At 41.6% G+C, this 13,988-nt stretch overlaps 2 protein-coding genes across 2 annotated transcripts; both read right to left on the bottom strand.

Annotated features, from left to right (window-relative positions):
- Nucleotides 1-259: 259 nt before the first annotated feature.
- Nucleotides 260-4,779, bottom strand: si:ch211-214j8.12 (uncharacterized protein LOC100000539 homolog). The gene is made up of 5 exons (XM_037481640.2): nt 4,673-4,779; nt 3,540-3,806; nt 3,154-3,320; nt 1,302-2,515; nt 260-749 (listed from the first exon to the last, which is right to left on the bottom strand). The coding sequence occupies exons 2-5, from the start codon at nt 3,715-3,717 to the stop codon at nt 356-358; spliced, it is 1,953 nt and encodes a 650-aa protein (XP_037337537.2). The 5' UTR covers nt 3,718-3,806; nt 4,673-4,779; the 3' UTR covers nt 260-355.
- Nucleotides 4,780-7,423: 2,644 nt separating this feature from the next.
- Nucleotides 7,424-13,024, bottom strand: gda (guanine deaminase). The gene is made up of 14 exons (XM_037481670.2): nt 12,661-13,024; nt 12,014-12,102; nt 11,746-11,917; nt 11,383-11,470; nt 10,342-10,447; nt 9,557-9,584; nt 9,331-9,438; nt 9,073-9,180; nt 8,876-8,973; nt 8,691-8,758; nt 8,236-8,382; nt 7,898-8,016; nt 7,773-7,800; nt 7,424-7,673 (listed from the first exon to the last, which is right to left on the bottom strand). The coding sequence occupies exons 1-14, from the start codon at nt 12,787-12,789 to the stop codon at nt 7,609-7,611; spliced, it is 1,353 nt and encodes a 450-aa protein (XP_037337567.2). The 5' UTR covers nt 12,790-13,024; the 3' UTR covers nt 7,424-7,608.
- Between the last annotated feature and the right edge of the window lie 964 nt (nt 13,025-13,988).

Below are 13,988 nucleotides of genomic sequence, written 5' to 3'. Positions count from 1 at the left end.
AAACTATATCATGCATAGTAATGCAGCAGTTTTTCCAAATAACTTTACTAACTTTGTCAGCCTTTTTCACAATACTTTGGCAATATCGGATGATGGTAATCATGCCAATGAAAAAAACATTTATATTGGGATCCTCTAAATTCACCTCAGCTGTTATGAATGTAGTTCTTTCATTATTCTCGCTATGAGTCACTTCTGAACAGAGAAACTATGAAAGTCTTTGTTGCAAAATGTTTTTACAAATGTAATTGACATGGTAAAAGGTGTGCATTGAATTTTTATTTTAATAATTGAATGTGTTATTCATCCACTGTGAACAGTGCTGCTCCTGTATTGGAAGCTGCTCATTTCTCAGCTACAACCAGACAACTTGGACTTCAGTGGACCTCTCGCAGTGCTTCCACTCAAGCTGACTGATTTGCCAGCAGTAACTCACATCCACATACTTGAGTCTCTTGCTCCGTTGCATTAAACCTCTCACTGTCATCATCGTCACATCGGTGCGCGGCAGGTGAACACGTTGTACTCGTCCAAGGGGCATGGGACGAGAGTTCGTGGAATCTACAAAATGATATTGGTCCAAGTCCAAAACGTGCAGTACTTCCTGTAAAACACCATTCAGAGGGCAGGGCAGGGAGACCAGTGAGAGCTTCTCCAGCAAAGGAGATCCAGCCAGGAGACACTTCAGCACCCTCTTCAAGGACATGCAGGACATGACAGGCTTCATTTGGCTGTGCTCATAGGAGAAACTTTAGACATAAGAACAAAGAATACGGATTACTTTAAAAAGGAACTTGTAGCAATTATAGGTCATAGTCAAATTAGGGTTCAAATTAATACAACCTGCTAGGAAGTAAAGAGCCATTAGAAAATGACAGAAAGACAGCCTTGATAAAAGCTTATAGAATCCATTGAGTCAGTTAAGATAACTTACCAAAACTGACTTAGTCCCTGTCTTAGATTACAAATGTGCCAGAATAAAATGGTGCAGAAGAAAATACACCTAGTTTAGAACAAAACATATAAGTGTGTATGGCTCATCAACCTTATTTACAACCAACTTGTCTGAATCTTGCAAACGGTATTGGTTCTCTTCATTGAAACTATTTTAACAATGAACAAGTGAGCAATATGCATGGATCTAGACCGCTTTCATTTGACTTTTACTTAGATACATATGATAGATGAGATATGTGTTAGATGAATGAGGAACACCATTATTTCCGTTATACAAACTGTGAATCCATCATCTCACAAACAAGGGTTGCTGGTTCCAACTAGCGTATCAACAGTAGCCTTACTTGAGTGTGAGAGAGCAGAGGTTAGCCAGCCGGGGAAGATCCTGCTCGGCCCTCTGATCCTCTTCTGCTTCCCAAGGCGTGGTAGGAGGTTCTGCAGATATGAGCAGGTCTCGGAGTCTGGGACAGGCCTTGATGACCTCCAGTAGAGGGGTGTGGGGGCCAGTTTTCACCCCCTCCAGTGTGAGGGAGACCAAAGAGGAGCCTGCAACTTGCAAGGCAGGAAGTAGATTCAGCAGAAGGCCAGGATGGTACATCGAAAGGCTGCGCAGCTGGGCTGACCACGCCTGGAGGCCTGCGGCTAACAGAGACCCTTGGCTTTCTCCTCTAGTGTTTTCAAAATCATCAACATTCATGGATATGGAGGAAATGTTTGGACATGCAAGACTTAAACTGTCCAAAGAGTCACATGATATGCCCATGACATTCTTCAGTTGAAGGACCAGGCGTCCATCGTCTGACAAATCTCGTCCTCTCTTTCGGTCCTCGGTTTGGTAACGAGAGGGATTTGGCCCTCCATCTCCCCTCGCCTCCTCCTCACTGTCACTACCAAACCCATCCCACAATGTCCTTTCCTCCTCCTCCTCCTCCTCCTCCTCCTCCTCCTCCTCTTCTTCACATGCCGCTGCTTCTCTCATTTTCCTACCACTGTCCATGCCTTGCCTGTGCCTCCACTCCCTCCACAGCTCCAACAGCCTGGGAACACCTTCTCTGTCAGTGAACTCATCGGTCTGGTTGAACTGTCTTTGCTGGATGAGACAGCAGGCCTGCGCAAGGCCCTCCATCGCCACCCTCTCCAGGCTGTTCAAGGAGAGAAGGAGGTAGGCAGCCGCCGCCACAGGGTCCCCCTCTTGCTCCCCAAATCCAATATCCAAAGCTAGCAGACTGCTGAGGGGGAGAGGAGACCGGGGTGCAGAGCAAGAAGAGGAAATAGAAGACTGGGACGTGCAATGAGGTGACTTAGAAGGAGAGTCAGAGGATAAGAAGGAACCACCACCTCCAAGAGGAAGCAGCGCAGCAGGGGAAAGTAAATGACAGCGGGAAATGTCCAGATGGCGTAGCAGAGGACAGCATTGGGCGATCGTCTTGATGACACATCTGTCACAAGGTGTACCCGCCAGGGAGAGCGAGCGGAGAGCCGGGAGACAGCAAATGGTTTCACACAGGACCTTTGAGGGCAGCTGCTGGGCTCCAGATAGGTCCAGGCTCCACAGACCCTGAGACAAAGGGGAGTAAATATAAATACATGAATTAATTAAATCAATAATTTAATTCCAGGAGAACTGTTGTGGATAATTTCAATAAAAGTTCAGGAGAAGAGAATGATTTGTTTCTAGGTTCATCTAATTAAACAGACTCTGAATTATCAAAGTTGCAAAAAGTCCATTTATTGCTTGCAAGCAGGAGGTCAAATAGACAAGCACGTATTACGGTGCTCTGTGGAGATGGCGTCTTCCAGAAGTGAAAATGTTGAGTTCCTATACACACACATGTGAAGGTCATTTCTAGTGCCAGGTGGCCATGAGAGGCGCCGAACCCTATACACTAAACCACCTGTGAGATAGCAGATATGAATACATGTATACAATGTATATATGTATGTATGTATATGTATACAAATCAAGTGAGAAATGAATCAAGGTTAAGACGGGGTAACGGAGTTCCTGTGTTCGAGCATTCGTGTGAAAGCCTGTTTGACTGTCCTCCTTCACACAGCCGCAAAAGACAACTTTTGAATCTCCCTTTTCTTCTCACATTACTTCAATACAGACAATAATCACTCTTTTAGCATAGGACTATGTTATAACATATTTTACCATTACAGAACTTTGTTGTGCAGCAGATGTTATCTGACCTGGCAGCGTGCAGCGATGTGGGCACAGAGGGTGGAGTTGACCAGACCAGGACAACTTTCCAGAGACAGGCCACGGAGCTGGGGGACCAGCATGAGGTGGAGGGCCGCACGGGACATCTGCTTTCTGGTGCACAGAAGCCACGTCAGCTCCTCGACCAGCGCACCCGCTACGTGGAGAGCGAAAGATTGTACGAGAGGGAGAAACGTGGCTTAGAATTGATCGATCCGGCTGGAAATCTCTCTAGCTGGTGTAAGTTGAGTTGTAAAAGGAATCTCCAACCCTTTATTCAACCCCCTACTTGGTTAAAGAGAAAATATTTTCATAAATATGACTCAAGAATTTTGACAGTCCATTTAAGACACGGAATTGTGGAGGTCACACTCACGCAGTAAGTTGAAAGGACCCATGATGTATCTGAATGAATAGTGATCCAGGTAATTATCGGCATAGTCCTTCGCCCACACTTCCTTCATGTTGTCCGCCAGGCTTTGCAAACAAAGACGTGTCAACGAAAGGACGTGTCCGTTTTCATCCGTCCTGCCGCAGCTCCCCACCCAATCCATATTCCTCGTCCTCCTCCTCCGCCTGGGCCGAGCCTTTGCCTCACCATGTTCGCCCCGGAACAAAGGCATTATCAGCCAGGGAGGGGACTCTGTGTGACGGACAGGTGGTAGGGAGAGAAAAAAACAAAAGCATTTCTGATATCAAAAATTAGGTTGACTTATTTAGATTTTCGTCTACAATTTTCATGTTTGTCTTGCTAAGAATAATTATTGTTTCTTAAGGCTTCTAAAGATAGCGTGAAACAAAAAAGGGAAAACTCGTAATGTATGTGAATCATTTTTTAAATTTAGTTATTTATATAGTTATTATTTATTTAGGCTGCAAGTAAATCAATATCTGGACCAGAAAACAACACATTCCATTACAACATACATAGCCCGACACTACAGTCATTTATTTGTGAACCTACACACGTATTATTTTTGTATCCGCTGCTCTTAAATGTATTTAAATTAATTCAATACATTTAAACACCCATTTAATATTCTGAAGTTTTGTGTACTGTGTAAATAGGGGGATAATGGAAACGCTGCATTCACTCACAATGCAACATTAAACAAGCGGTTAAATAATGATTGAACGTTATAGTAAAACGTATTAATAAGAAGTATGCTAAAAGTCTTATTCTTGTTCACATTATAAAACAACAGTGCAGCCTGGTGTAACAGGGAGCCAAAAACGAGTTGTCGTAAATCACATTCCTCTGTCTCAGGAGATAAATGTCAATATCACAACTCCTAATACCTATTTGACATTTCCCGATTTTTAATATTGTTCAATATGAGACATTCAGACACTCGTATGTGCAATCAAACTTAAGATAGATACAATCAAGAAGAGAAACCTAAGAGACGGAATACGATAACTAGGAGCCTTATTCATAGACGTATACATTATACGTCTATACTGATAATGTGAAATCCAATAAATAAGCACAATCGCATTCTGACTTACGTGACAAGACGCCAAACGTTTATGTGTTTCACTTGAAATAAACCAATAAACACTAAAGTCAGGTAACGCTAGTTAAAGCAAAGCAGTTAAGTGAGGCTCTGCGCGACACTTCCTGACTCCAGTGAGTTATTGAGGCCTGAGTTTGGTCTCTAAGGCACGAAGGGCTCAGGCGGTCGGGCTGCTACAAACATGTACTGTATATCCTTGATCTAATCGTGGTTCAAAATCCTGAACTAGACTGTAAATCAACCACGTCTTGAGGGGCGGTGCACAGTCCGTTGGGTAAAGTCTTCCTGAAAGATAAAACTCAGGGGAAATATCCCGTATTGAAAAAGAGATACGTTCAAGGCCAATATGTTCTATAGTCATTAAAATAGTTGTTTCAAGCAGTTTGGTAGACACCTTTAACATGTTCTTTCTGAAACTATGGTGGGATAAAATAACTAGTATATAGAATATTCTTCTACGATTCCCTCTGTGGTATCCTGATATTTATGGTATGATTTACCTGCAGTACCACTTCACACCACAAGAGGGTTAGTTGACCTTCACTTTCATTGGGTATATTAGTTTTTGTTAGATAGGGCGTAGAAGAGGTTTAACCCGCTGTGAAGATGTCCTGTCACGTTGCACTAAATAAATGATAACTATGATTATCAAGAGTGGTTAAGTCTTTTAAATACTGGAATTACCACACCCTCAAACCAAAAATAGTGCTTGAGAAGAGCCAACTACGCTGGTGAAAACTGTTGTTTCGTGTCTGCACGCTGGGGGGCGCTGCACCAAACTGATGAGCTCAAGTGTAGATGTCGCGGGTTCACAGTTGTTGTTGTTGTTGTTGTTAGGTGTGAAGGGCAAAGACCCCTAACAAGGCAGAAGGATGTTATATCGGTGAATGAGGAGGTGAATGATGAATGATTGTCATTTCAAAATAAAAGGACTCTAAAAGCGTACAATTAGTGCAGGCATGGAAGGTTTATCACCTGTGCGTGACCCACGTTATTCTGCAGGGAGACACACCTCAGTGGACTTAGCCCCTTAACAGTAAATGAAAAATAGAATGATACACATGTTTCCACTTACCTCTGTGGGTGTAGTCTGGTCAATAGTTTTGGTTTAATGTTTTAATAAGAAAAAATCACAGAATTGGTTCCTAAGGGAAAATAATTACAAAATAATGACTTGTATTTTGTCATAAGTGATACGAAAGTGAAGGTCACTTTCCCATTGTTGGAGATATGGATATGGAGTTAATATTGAGACTCATGTGTCCACGTTCAAACGTAATCAAAATAAAATATCAACAAACACCATTAAATGATCACACTGAATAGATATGGGATTGGATGGGGCCCTCCTCTATAACTAGTAGCTCGACTTCTCAACATGGCACACATTTGTGTATTTGGCAGAGACCTCGATGTCAGAGGGGTGTGACGTGAGCTATCTTCATGAGTCTCTTCTGCTATCGAGCCCTCTCAGCTGTCTGGCCCAGATGGCAAAGATAATCTATTAAAGAAGCTATGGACTGGTTTGTAGTGTGATGAAAGGGTCAATGGGAAACTTGTTAATCTAAATTTTCAACCTGCATCATGAGGTTATAATCCTTGATCAATGCACATGAATGTCCAAACAGACTTGGTGGTATTATTTATTTCAATCATCGTTGTGACATTTCAAAGTCTAACATATACATTTTAGTGTAGAGTGATATGTTCCCTATAAATTGTAAGCATGTCTGGAATACATTCTGAAGACAAAACACATATTAAGCAAGCTGTTCCCTAATTTCCCAACACAGCATACATACCTAAACAATCATGGTATAATGGTAAAAATGTATAAAACATTAAATCAGATGCTGATCAAATTGCAACAGGTTAAGTGTAAAATCCCTTTGGAATGGGTCAGATCTACATGTAGATTCTGAGGTAAAATCTCATCCAATTGTTTGACTTTGAGTTTATGAACTGAATGAGTTCTCCAGGTAAGAGAATGCTACAAAATACTATTGTCCCTTTGTCGCTCTAAACACCCGAGCAGAGTGTGCAGTGTAAAATCTGGAGTGTTCTGTTGCATTTTCTGGCAACAGCATTGAAATTAGATCACCAAGCCACTGAAGAAAACCAGGTCAGGCACTGCAGCTACATGAAGCTGGTCTACACCACCAGTCAATGTTATTATGACACTCACAGGGACACAGTTCATCCCAAAATCCAAAACATAAATATTTCTAACCTTCAGTTGTGTTTATTCAATCTAGATTGATACCTCCCAAACTAGGCAGTCCACACCTAAAATATCTAAAATGATAAATAGCACTACTTTGGAAAGGAAAATATATACTTTTGATTTCGTGGGGACCTTAACAAATAATTGTCTAGTTTAACTTTCTAGAGGGAACACAATGTGATATGGAAAATGTGTTGAAGTTAGCACACGATAATCACCAGTACTTATTATATATTCTATTAATTAATTTAAGGAAGTTTATGTAAATACAGAAAAAAATCTAAAACAATATGGACGTGCACATTGAGAGTGACTAAAATATATTAATAAGCAACGGCTATGTTTTAGTAGGCGAAAATGACAAACAGCAAGTGCAATGTTAAAAGGTCCCTTTTTTCTGGTTTGAAAGCCCATAAATGATCCTTAAAGACTCAAAGACATACCAATGACCCTCACAGAAACGTGTTATTAATTCAATTTGTACTCTTTTATCGCCTGTATCAAAGTATTAATTATGTCTTACTTATTTGTTTTAGCATTAAAATAGAGCTGTGCAGTAGAGCAGTTCATAGGGTGTTTCCCACTGATCTTAAACTGAAAATCTTGTTTATTTTTTTCGGATTCACACGTATCTTGTTATTTACCGCCCGCTTCAAGCTGACTTTCCAGGGGGGTTCAGGCTTTGCAGCGAGTGACCAAAGCGTTTATTCTTTGAATGGTACCACTTTCCTCCCGGCCACATACACCTCTGCTATGTTCCGATCGTCACCTGTCAGACAGAAAGCAGAGGGGAGGACATGGAGTAAATGGTGCACGGCACATCAGAGTCTGAAAGGATTGGGCACATTGAACAGTAAATGACACTCACCCAAATTCAAGAACTTTTCCAAAGTGATCTGAAATGTAAGTGATAATAACTTGTTCTGTTAAACTGGAATCAACGGTTCAACTTTAATCATGTGTTTGTAAATATATTGATCCTCCATTACCAACCTTTGGTTTCTCCGACTGGATCCAGTCCATGGGTCCACCAGGGGCGGCTACATTCACCCTCAGGGCGTCAAAGTCTTTGCCCACTTCAAAGTTCCCTGTCTTGTCATCCAGGGACAAGGCTACGGAAGTAAGTAAATCATTAAAGAAACTCTTGTATCCCCAGCTCCCGCCCCGTAAAATTGCAAATCGGTTATCATAAAAAAATATAAAAAATATTTTGTTCCCATAGATGCATGTGTGTTAAATCAGGCATTTCGTCTGCAGAGTGACTTAGAAGAGGCAAGGGCCCTTCAGCGAGTCTGTTTGACATGATGCCACCGCTGGCTCCATGTTTTTACCTTGGCTGCCTCCCAGCGTGGCCAGTCTGAACACCTCCTCAAAGGTCAGCGTTTCGTGTTCCGGGTTCTGGATGTTCAAGACTTTGGATGTGTCCCGAGTTCTCCTCACGGCGTCCAGCATAGAGGCCGAGTAGCCCCCCGCCACGTCTGACAATACAAACACAGACCCCAAGAGCCACATTAGTAAAAGCATCAGATTTCCCAATTTATGCTGCTTTCAGGCAAAAACAAATCAATTTTCTCATGGTCGATCTCTCGGCCAAGTATCCTCATTAAAACACTAGAATATAACAAAACCAGATGTGTTACAATGTCTTGGCAGCTATTTCATTTCAGCCTTCTTTCAGTTTCAGTGGAATGTCCGGGACAAGGAGTGACCGACACACAGCCAATCAATCAGACATCTTTTCACTGCTCAGAGGCTCAAAATTCACACACTGCGTTTTCGCTCCCACCTGTTCCCAGCCCCAACTTCACTTGGTGTTTCAGGACATTGCGGACATTCAACAATCCACTGCACAACCTGAGAAAATAGGTAGACCGAAAGAGAAAGACAGCAACATTTTATCTGCTGCATATCTCCTCAGTGTTTTATTGCATAATCTGTGTCATGAGAGTTCATGGTTTTACGGAGACTTACGAAATGTTGGAATTGGGACAGTGAGACAAAGAGGCTCCTTTCTCTTTGAAAAGATCCAACTCTTTGTCACTGAGGTGGCAGCCGTGAGCCATCACTGTCTGTGAAGCAGACATTGTCATCATCAGCATTTGAATTGTTAGACAAGCTGGCGTGGAACACCTGCGCGTGTGCCAGTGTGACACACTGTGTGTCCTCACCTTGTCAGTGAGCAGGTTGTGTTTGAGATAGACGTCCGTGTAGGACTCGGATTCAGGAAACAGCGCTTTTACGATCTTCACTTCCTCTAAGTTTTCACTGATATGACTCTGGAAGTAAACATGCATATGTCAGACATTGAACCACTGTGTTATCGTTGCTTTGAGCTGTAGCATTCGGACCTGTGTCCAACAACAAAATATATCTGTGGCTGCAACCCCCTGTGGACAAAGCTTTGTTGGTTGCCACGGCGAGCTCACCTGAATGTGCAGATTGTCTTTCTTAGCGATTTCTCCCAGCTGTCCCAGCAAGGCTCCAGTGCAGGATAGAGCGAAGCGGGGTGTCACCACTGGTCTCACCAGAGGGTACTAACCAAAAGACAGGAGGAGAGGAGGGCGGGAAAACAATTTTTTCCAAAATGCAGTTAAACTTAATCTTTGACTTAGATCCTAATGTTTATTTGTTTATTATCTCATAGAATCTTACCTTTCTTTTCAAGAGCTCTGCAATGAACCTTGAGGGAAAAAAACAATGACGGTAACTGATTTGTAGCAGCAACATTTGCCAAAAACTGCCGAACAAAAACAAACTAAAACTAACCAAATCTGTCATAATCAGAATAAAATAGTTTGCATCTCTACATGACAATATTTAATTTTAAGTTTGATCTGGGAGGTCCTCTCCTCCTGCTGCTGTCAGGCTGCACAACAATAGACCACAAAATCACCCAAAACCTGTGCAATAACTGTTATATTTCTTTGTTTACAGTCTCTGTCTGTATTATTTCATAATATGTATTTTAATTTTAGTTGCTGTTATTTGTTTTATTACTACTATAACAGTTTTTATTAAACTTGTTTTTTACTTTAACCTTTGCTGCTGTAACCCTGTAAATGTTCCCTCTTCGGGACCTGTACAAATATCTTCAAGGTGACAGTCATGAGAAACTTTGAAAAGAGAAGGTCAAAGAGACCTTGTCCTCCTTCAGAGCGATATTTCTTCCCTAATCAGTTACAAGGATCATGATTTATCTCAGCTGCTTTTTTTCACATACCCATCAGGTGTGCTGTAGTAGCTTGAAATGCTGAAACTGACAATTGCTTATAATCCGGCAATGTGTGACTAAAGTCTTTACTCCAGTTATTGTTTCTCCAAAAAAGAGCATTTAAACCAAAGTCGCATCCTGTTTGGCTCAAGATTTTTATGCTGTAAGGCTAGGACGTTCCCATCTAAAGACCTTCCAAAAGTGTAATTCAACTGTCAACACCCACCGGCAGGTTTCATCTTGAGATTCCTGGTTGGTCTCTTTGTAATGCTTCACAGAATTGTTTGTGTCCATACACACCTTGCCCACCAAGGCACGCTGTCCAAAGTCATCTGCAGGAAAAACATGGATGAAAGAAGATGAAAATCATTGTCTGTTAATCAAGTATGTACACTTTATACAAAAAAAAGGTTAATTTACTCTAGGTTGTGTTCAGATCATTTGTTTGGGCATCATCAACAACTGTTTTGGTATGGCAGATCACGTCATGACCATGATGGCAAGATGGAATACAAATAAGGTTTCTGAGCGACGCTCTAAAGCTCTCATCGATATACCAATTTTAAACAACACAAATCAAACAAAAAATGGAAAATTAATCAAATAAAAAGAGAAGATGACTGAGTCAAATTAATCTCACAAACACACCCATTTTTACATTTTCATTGCTAGATATAGATATATCTATATATAGATGTATAGTTAATATGTTAGACAATTTCCAAAACAATCGTAATATCTATAACATGCATATGCACAGTGGGTTATTCTGAAAAACAACACATTTCCCGGAAAATGGACTAGCAGCTTAGAAGAGGACAAAGGTAAGGGTTCAAGGACTCTGATAACATAAAAGGACCATGGCTGCCAGTCAATTCCTTATGGTAGAATCATTAAACACAGTTGTGTTAGCCTGTGTGTACACTACTGCACAACATCACACCATGAAGATAAGGGCATGGTGTAAATGTGGACAGAATACTTGTCTCTAACCCTGTTGAGACAACCAAAGGAAACAATCCAACATTTTGTTTTGAATGGACTGCAATGAAATGTTTGAAATGAATGATTGAGGCGGTGCCAGATGAGTTTATTTTTCTTGCTTTGAGGGATCGCCTCTGGCTTTGTCATTTGGGCTGAGCCATCTGGCAACCTCCTAACTACCCAGAGTTCACCTGCTATGACATGATTTCTAAACTAAGGTGAAACAAATGTATTATTTGTATTATTTACAGCACAGTGTTTTTTTGCGTGTAGGACATCTTACTTGCAATTTTGCCCAACAGGAGAGAGGCATCTGTATGTATGCTAGCAAAGTAACATGCAGTGGTTGTTCCGTTTCTCAGCGTCCTTGACTGTAAAGAACCGGAATCAGATTACAGGATTAAAATCATTCAAACACTCTGTCTCTTTTCTATACCCACCTTTCACAACCCTTAGGCTGTGAGACAACAGACCAAACTTGATTTTCCACTCAATTAGAATGCTTTTGACAAATCCATATTACACCTGTCATACTCAGCAATTGTACAAAGCTCAGTTTTGGCTTCCTGTGACTGATGGATAGAAATCTGGCTATTCAAAATATTTTATTTAATAGTTACTTCTTCCACAGTGCCCGAAAACTCACCACTACTTGAGAGTAGACCCTTTCGGCAAATTGCAAGTCCTTGAACTGTGACTCAACGGGAAAGGTGTAGGTATCGAGCCACTGCAGTAACGGCATGTCCAGAGCGGTGCCCACATAGCTGTACTGGCATGCATGGATGTGGGTGTCCACAAGTCCTGGCATGAAGAACTCACTGAAGTGCAAAAAGCCATGGAACATGTTTTATAGCATATGGCTAGAAATGTTTCAATATACATTTTTCAGTCATTCATGTATATGTGCTACTTACTGTTTTGCCAGTTGAGTGACGTCACTGGGACTGAATCCAAAGGTCTGAGACAGTGCTCCCAGCTCTTCGCCTCGCCTAATGAAAGCGATCTGATTGTAGAATGGAAATCAGTAAAAAGTTGTGGTTAAAAATAGTAATAGCATGCTGAAGAGGGGAAACGTGTGGAAGCCCATTTCCGCCACAAAAAAAGAAGGGTCAGAAAGTTGAAATTATGACTTAAAAAGTTGAAATTATGACTTAAGAAAGTCGAAATTATGACTTAAAAAGTCGAAATTTTGACTTAAGAAAGTCGAAATTATGACTTAAGATATGCGCATGCGCAGCTTCTGTGACGACTTTGTAACCCTTCTTTTTTTGAGGCGGAAATGGGCTTCTATAGAAACGTCATGCAGGAAAGGCTGACGGCCAGGGGAGCAAATATGGCCACGATTGTTTCCACTACATGCGCGCTATCAGACAGTGACATTGCAGGTGTTATTATTATGAATCCTAATTAACTAACGTATGCTTTTCACAGTCCACATATTGTATTTACGTTTTGACATTTGAAGTGGGTATTTCAAGCTGTTATTAAGTTTTTTGTTTCTTAGAGCTTACGTGGGCCAACTTGTTAAAGTTTCTCACCGTAAGAGTAGAGTCTGACTAACCTTTCCGTCTGTATCCACTCCGAGCAGCGCATCTTCTAGGACCTGCACCGCAGTTTGCTGGGTCGAGTGCATGAACGTCCCCCGGTACACTTTTGCGATCGCCATGTCGGGTCGGTCAGAATGTGCCATCTTCTCAACAGCTCCGTCCGAGTCGAGCAGTGAGAAACCTACAGCAGCAGCAGCGGCAGTAGAGTCAGCGCAGATTACCGCGACGCACCGATTGGCATCAGCGCTCAACTTGACTGCAAAGACCCCCTGCGGCCAATGAGAGTGAAGGGTGTGTGTGTGTCTGCGCGCTTCGGCGTCGTATTTATACGACGCGCAGTGTGGGTTTGTCGAATTGTCGCCCTGTAACAGTAAAAAAAAAGTAGTTGTTTCCTGTTTCGTTCCTGTTTCGTTTTCTGTTACCACGAACATTACATATCGGGGGACCTATTTCAGCTGACGCATTAACACCGTTCGGTGAAGTTAGCAAGATATTCACAGATTCAGACTTCACAACCAAGTACACCACGTATTAACCATCATATTACCAAAACAGACCGCTCGGCGAGCAATATTTTGCTCTTAATGTGCGGCCGCTTTCGAGGTGAGTGCGAGGCGAGTGCAGGGACCGTCTGCCAAGTACAATGCGTAAAATAGAAATGAAAGAAATATTCAATAACTCCACTGTTATGAATCGTATCACCACCAAAACAATGGCATATGTCCATGGGCCTGTACCTGTTGTACTACACCCTTTATTTTGTTTGAAATGGCTTTTGAGTTTGTCTTCTGCCTCTTTGTCCTCTGGGTTCTCATTTTGTTGCTTTATTTGAGCTTCATGCAGCAGTGACATACTTTGGTCATCTTCTGCATCATTCTCATCTGTCTGATCCTCTCTGAATATTATGAACAGTACCCAAAGGCACAGTCTCACTGTCTTGAGAACATGGAACAGTTACATTTTGCTTTACTGATTAAATCTCTCACTCCATTAAGATGTCTGGTCCATACGACCCACAACCAATGACAATTTTTTTTAATATCTTGGCCAAATATATTTGTAGAAAGCTCAGACCAGATTTTGGAGGAGTAACTAGTCTCTGTATGTGTAATGTATGCACATTTCATCATGATCAAGGCTGTCATTCCACCTATCGCCCAAGTCTTTCCTCCGGGCTGTTTCCCTTTTTCACTCTCCCCATTTTCTTTTAAAGTTATCCTACCTACAGAAAGGGGAACAGACAAAGCTTGCATGTTTTTTGAAGATCAAGTGAGTTCTTGAAGTAAACTAATTTGGTAGTAAAATCCAAGAATATTGCCTGATAGATCAAACAACACGTGGC

The sequence above is a fragment of the Pungitius pungitius genome, chromosome 5 (assembly GCF_949316345.1).
Source record: "Pungitius pungitius chromosome 5, fPunPun2.1, whole genome shotgun sequence".
NCBI lineage: Eukaryota > Metazoa > Chordata > Actinopteri > Perciformes > Gasterosteidae > Pungitius > Pungitius pungitius.
This window is presented reverse-complemented; position numbering and strand designations above follow the sequence as displayed.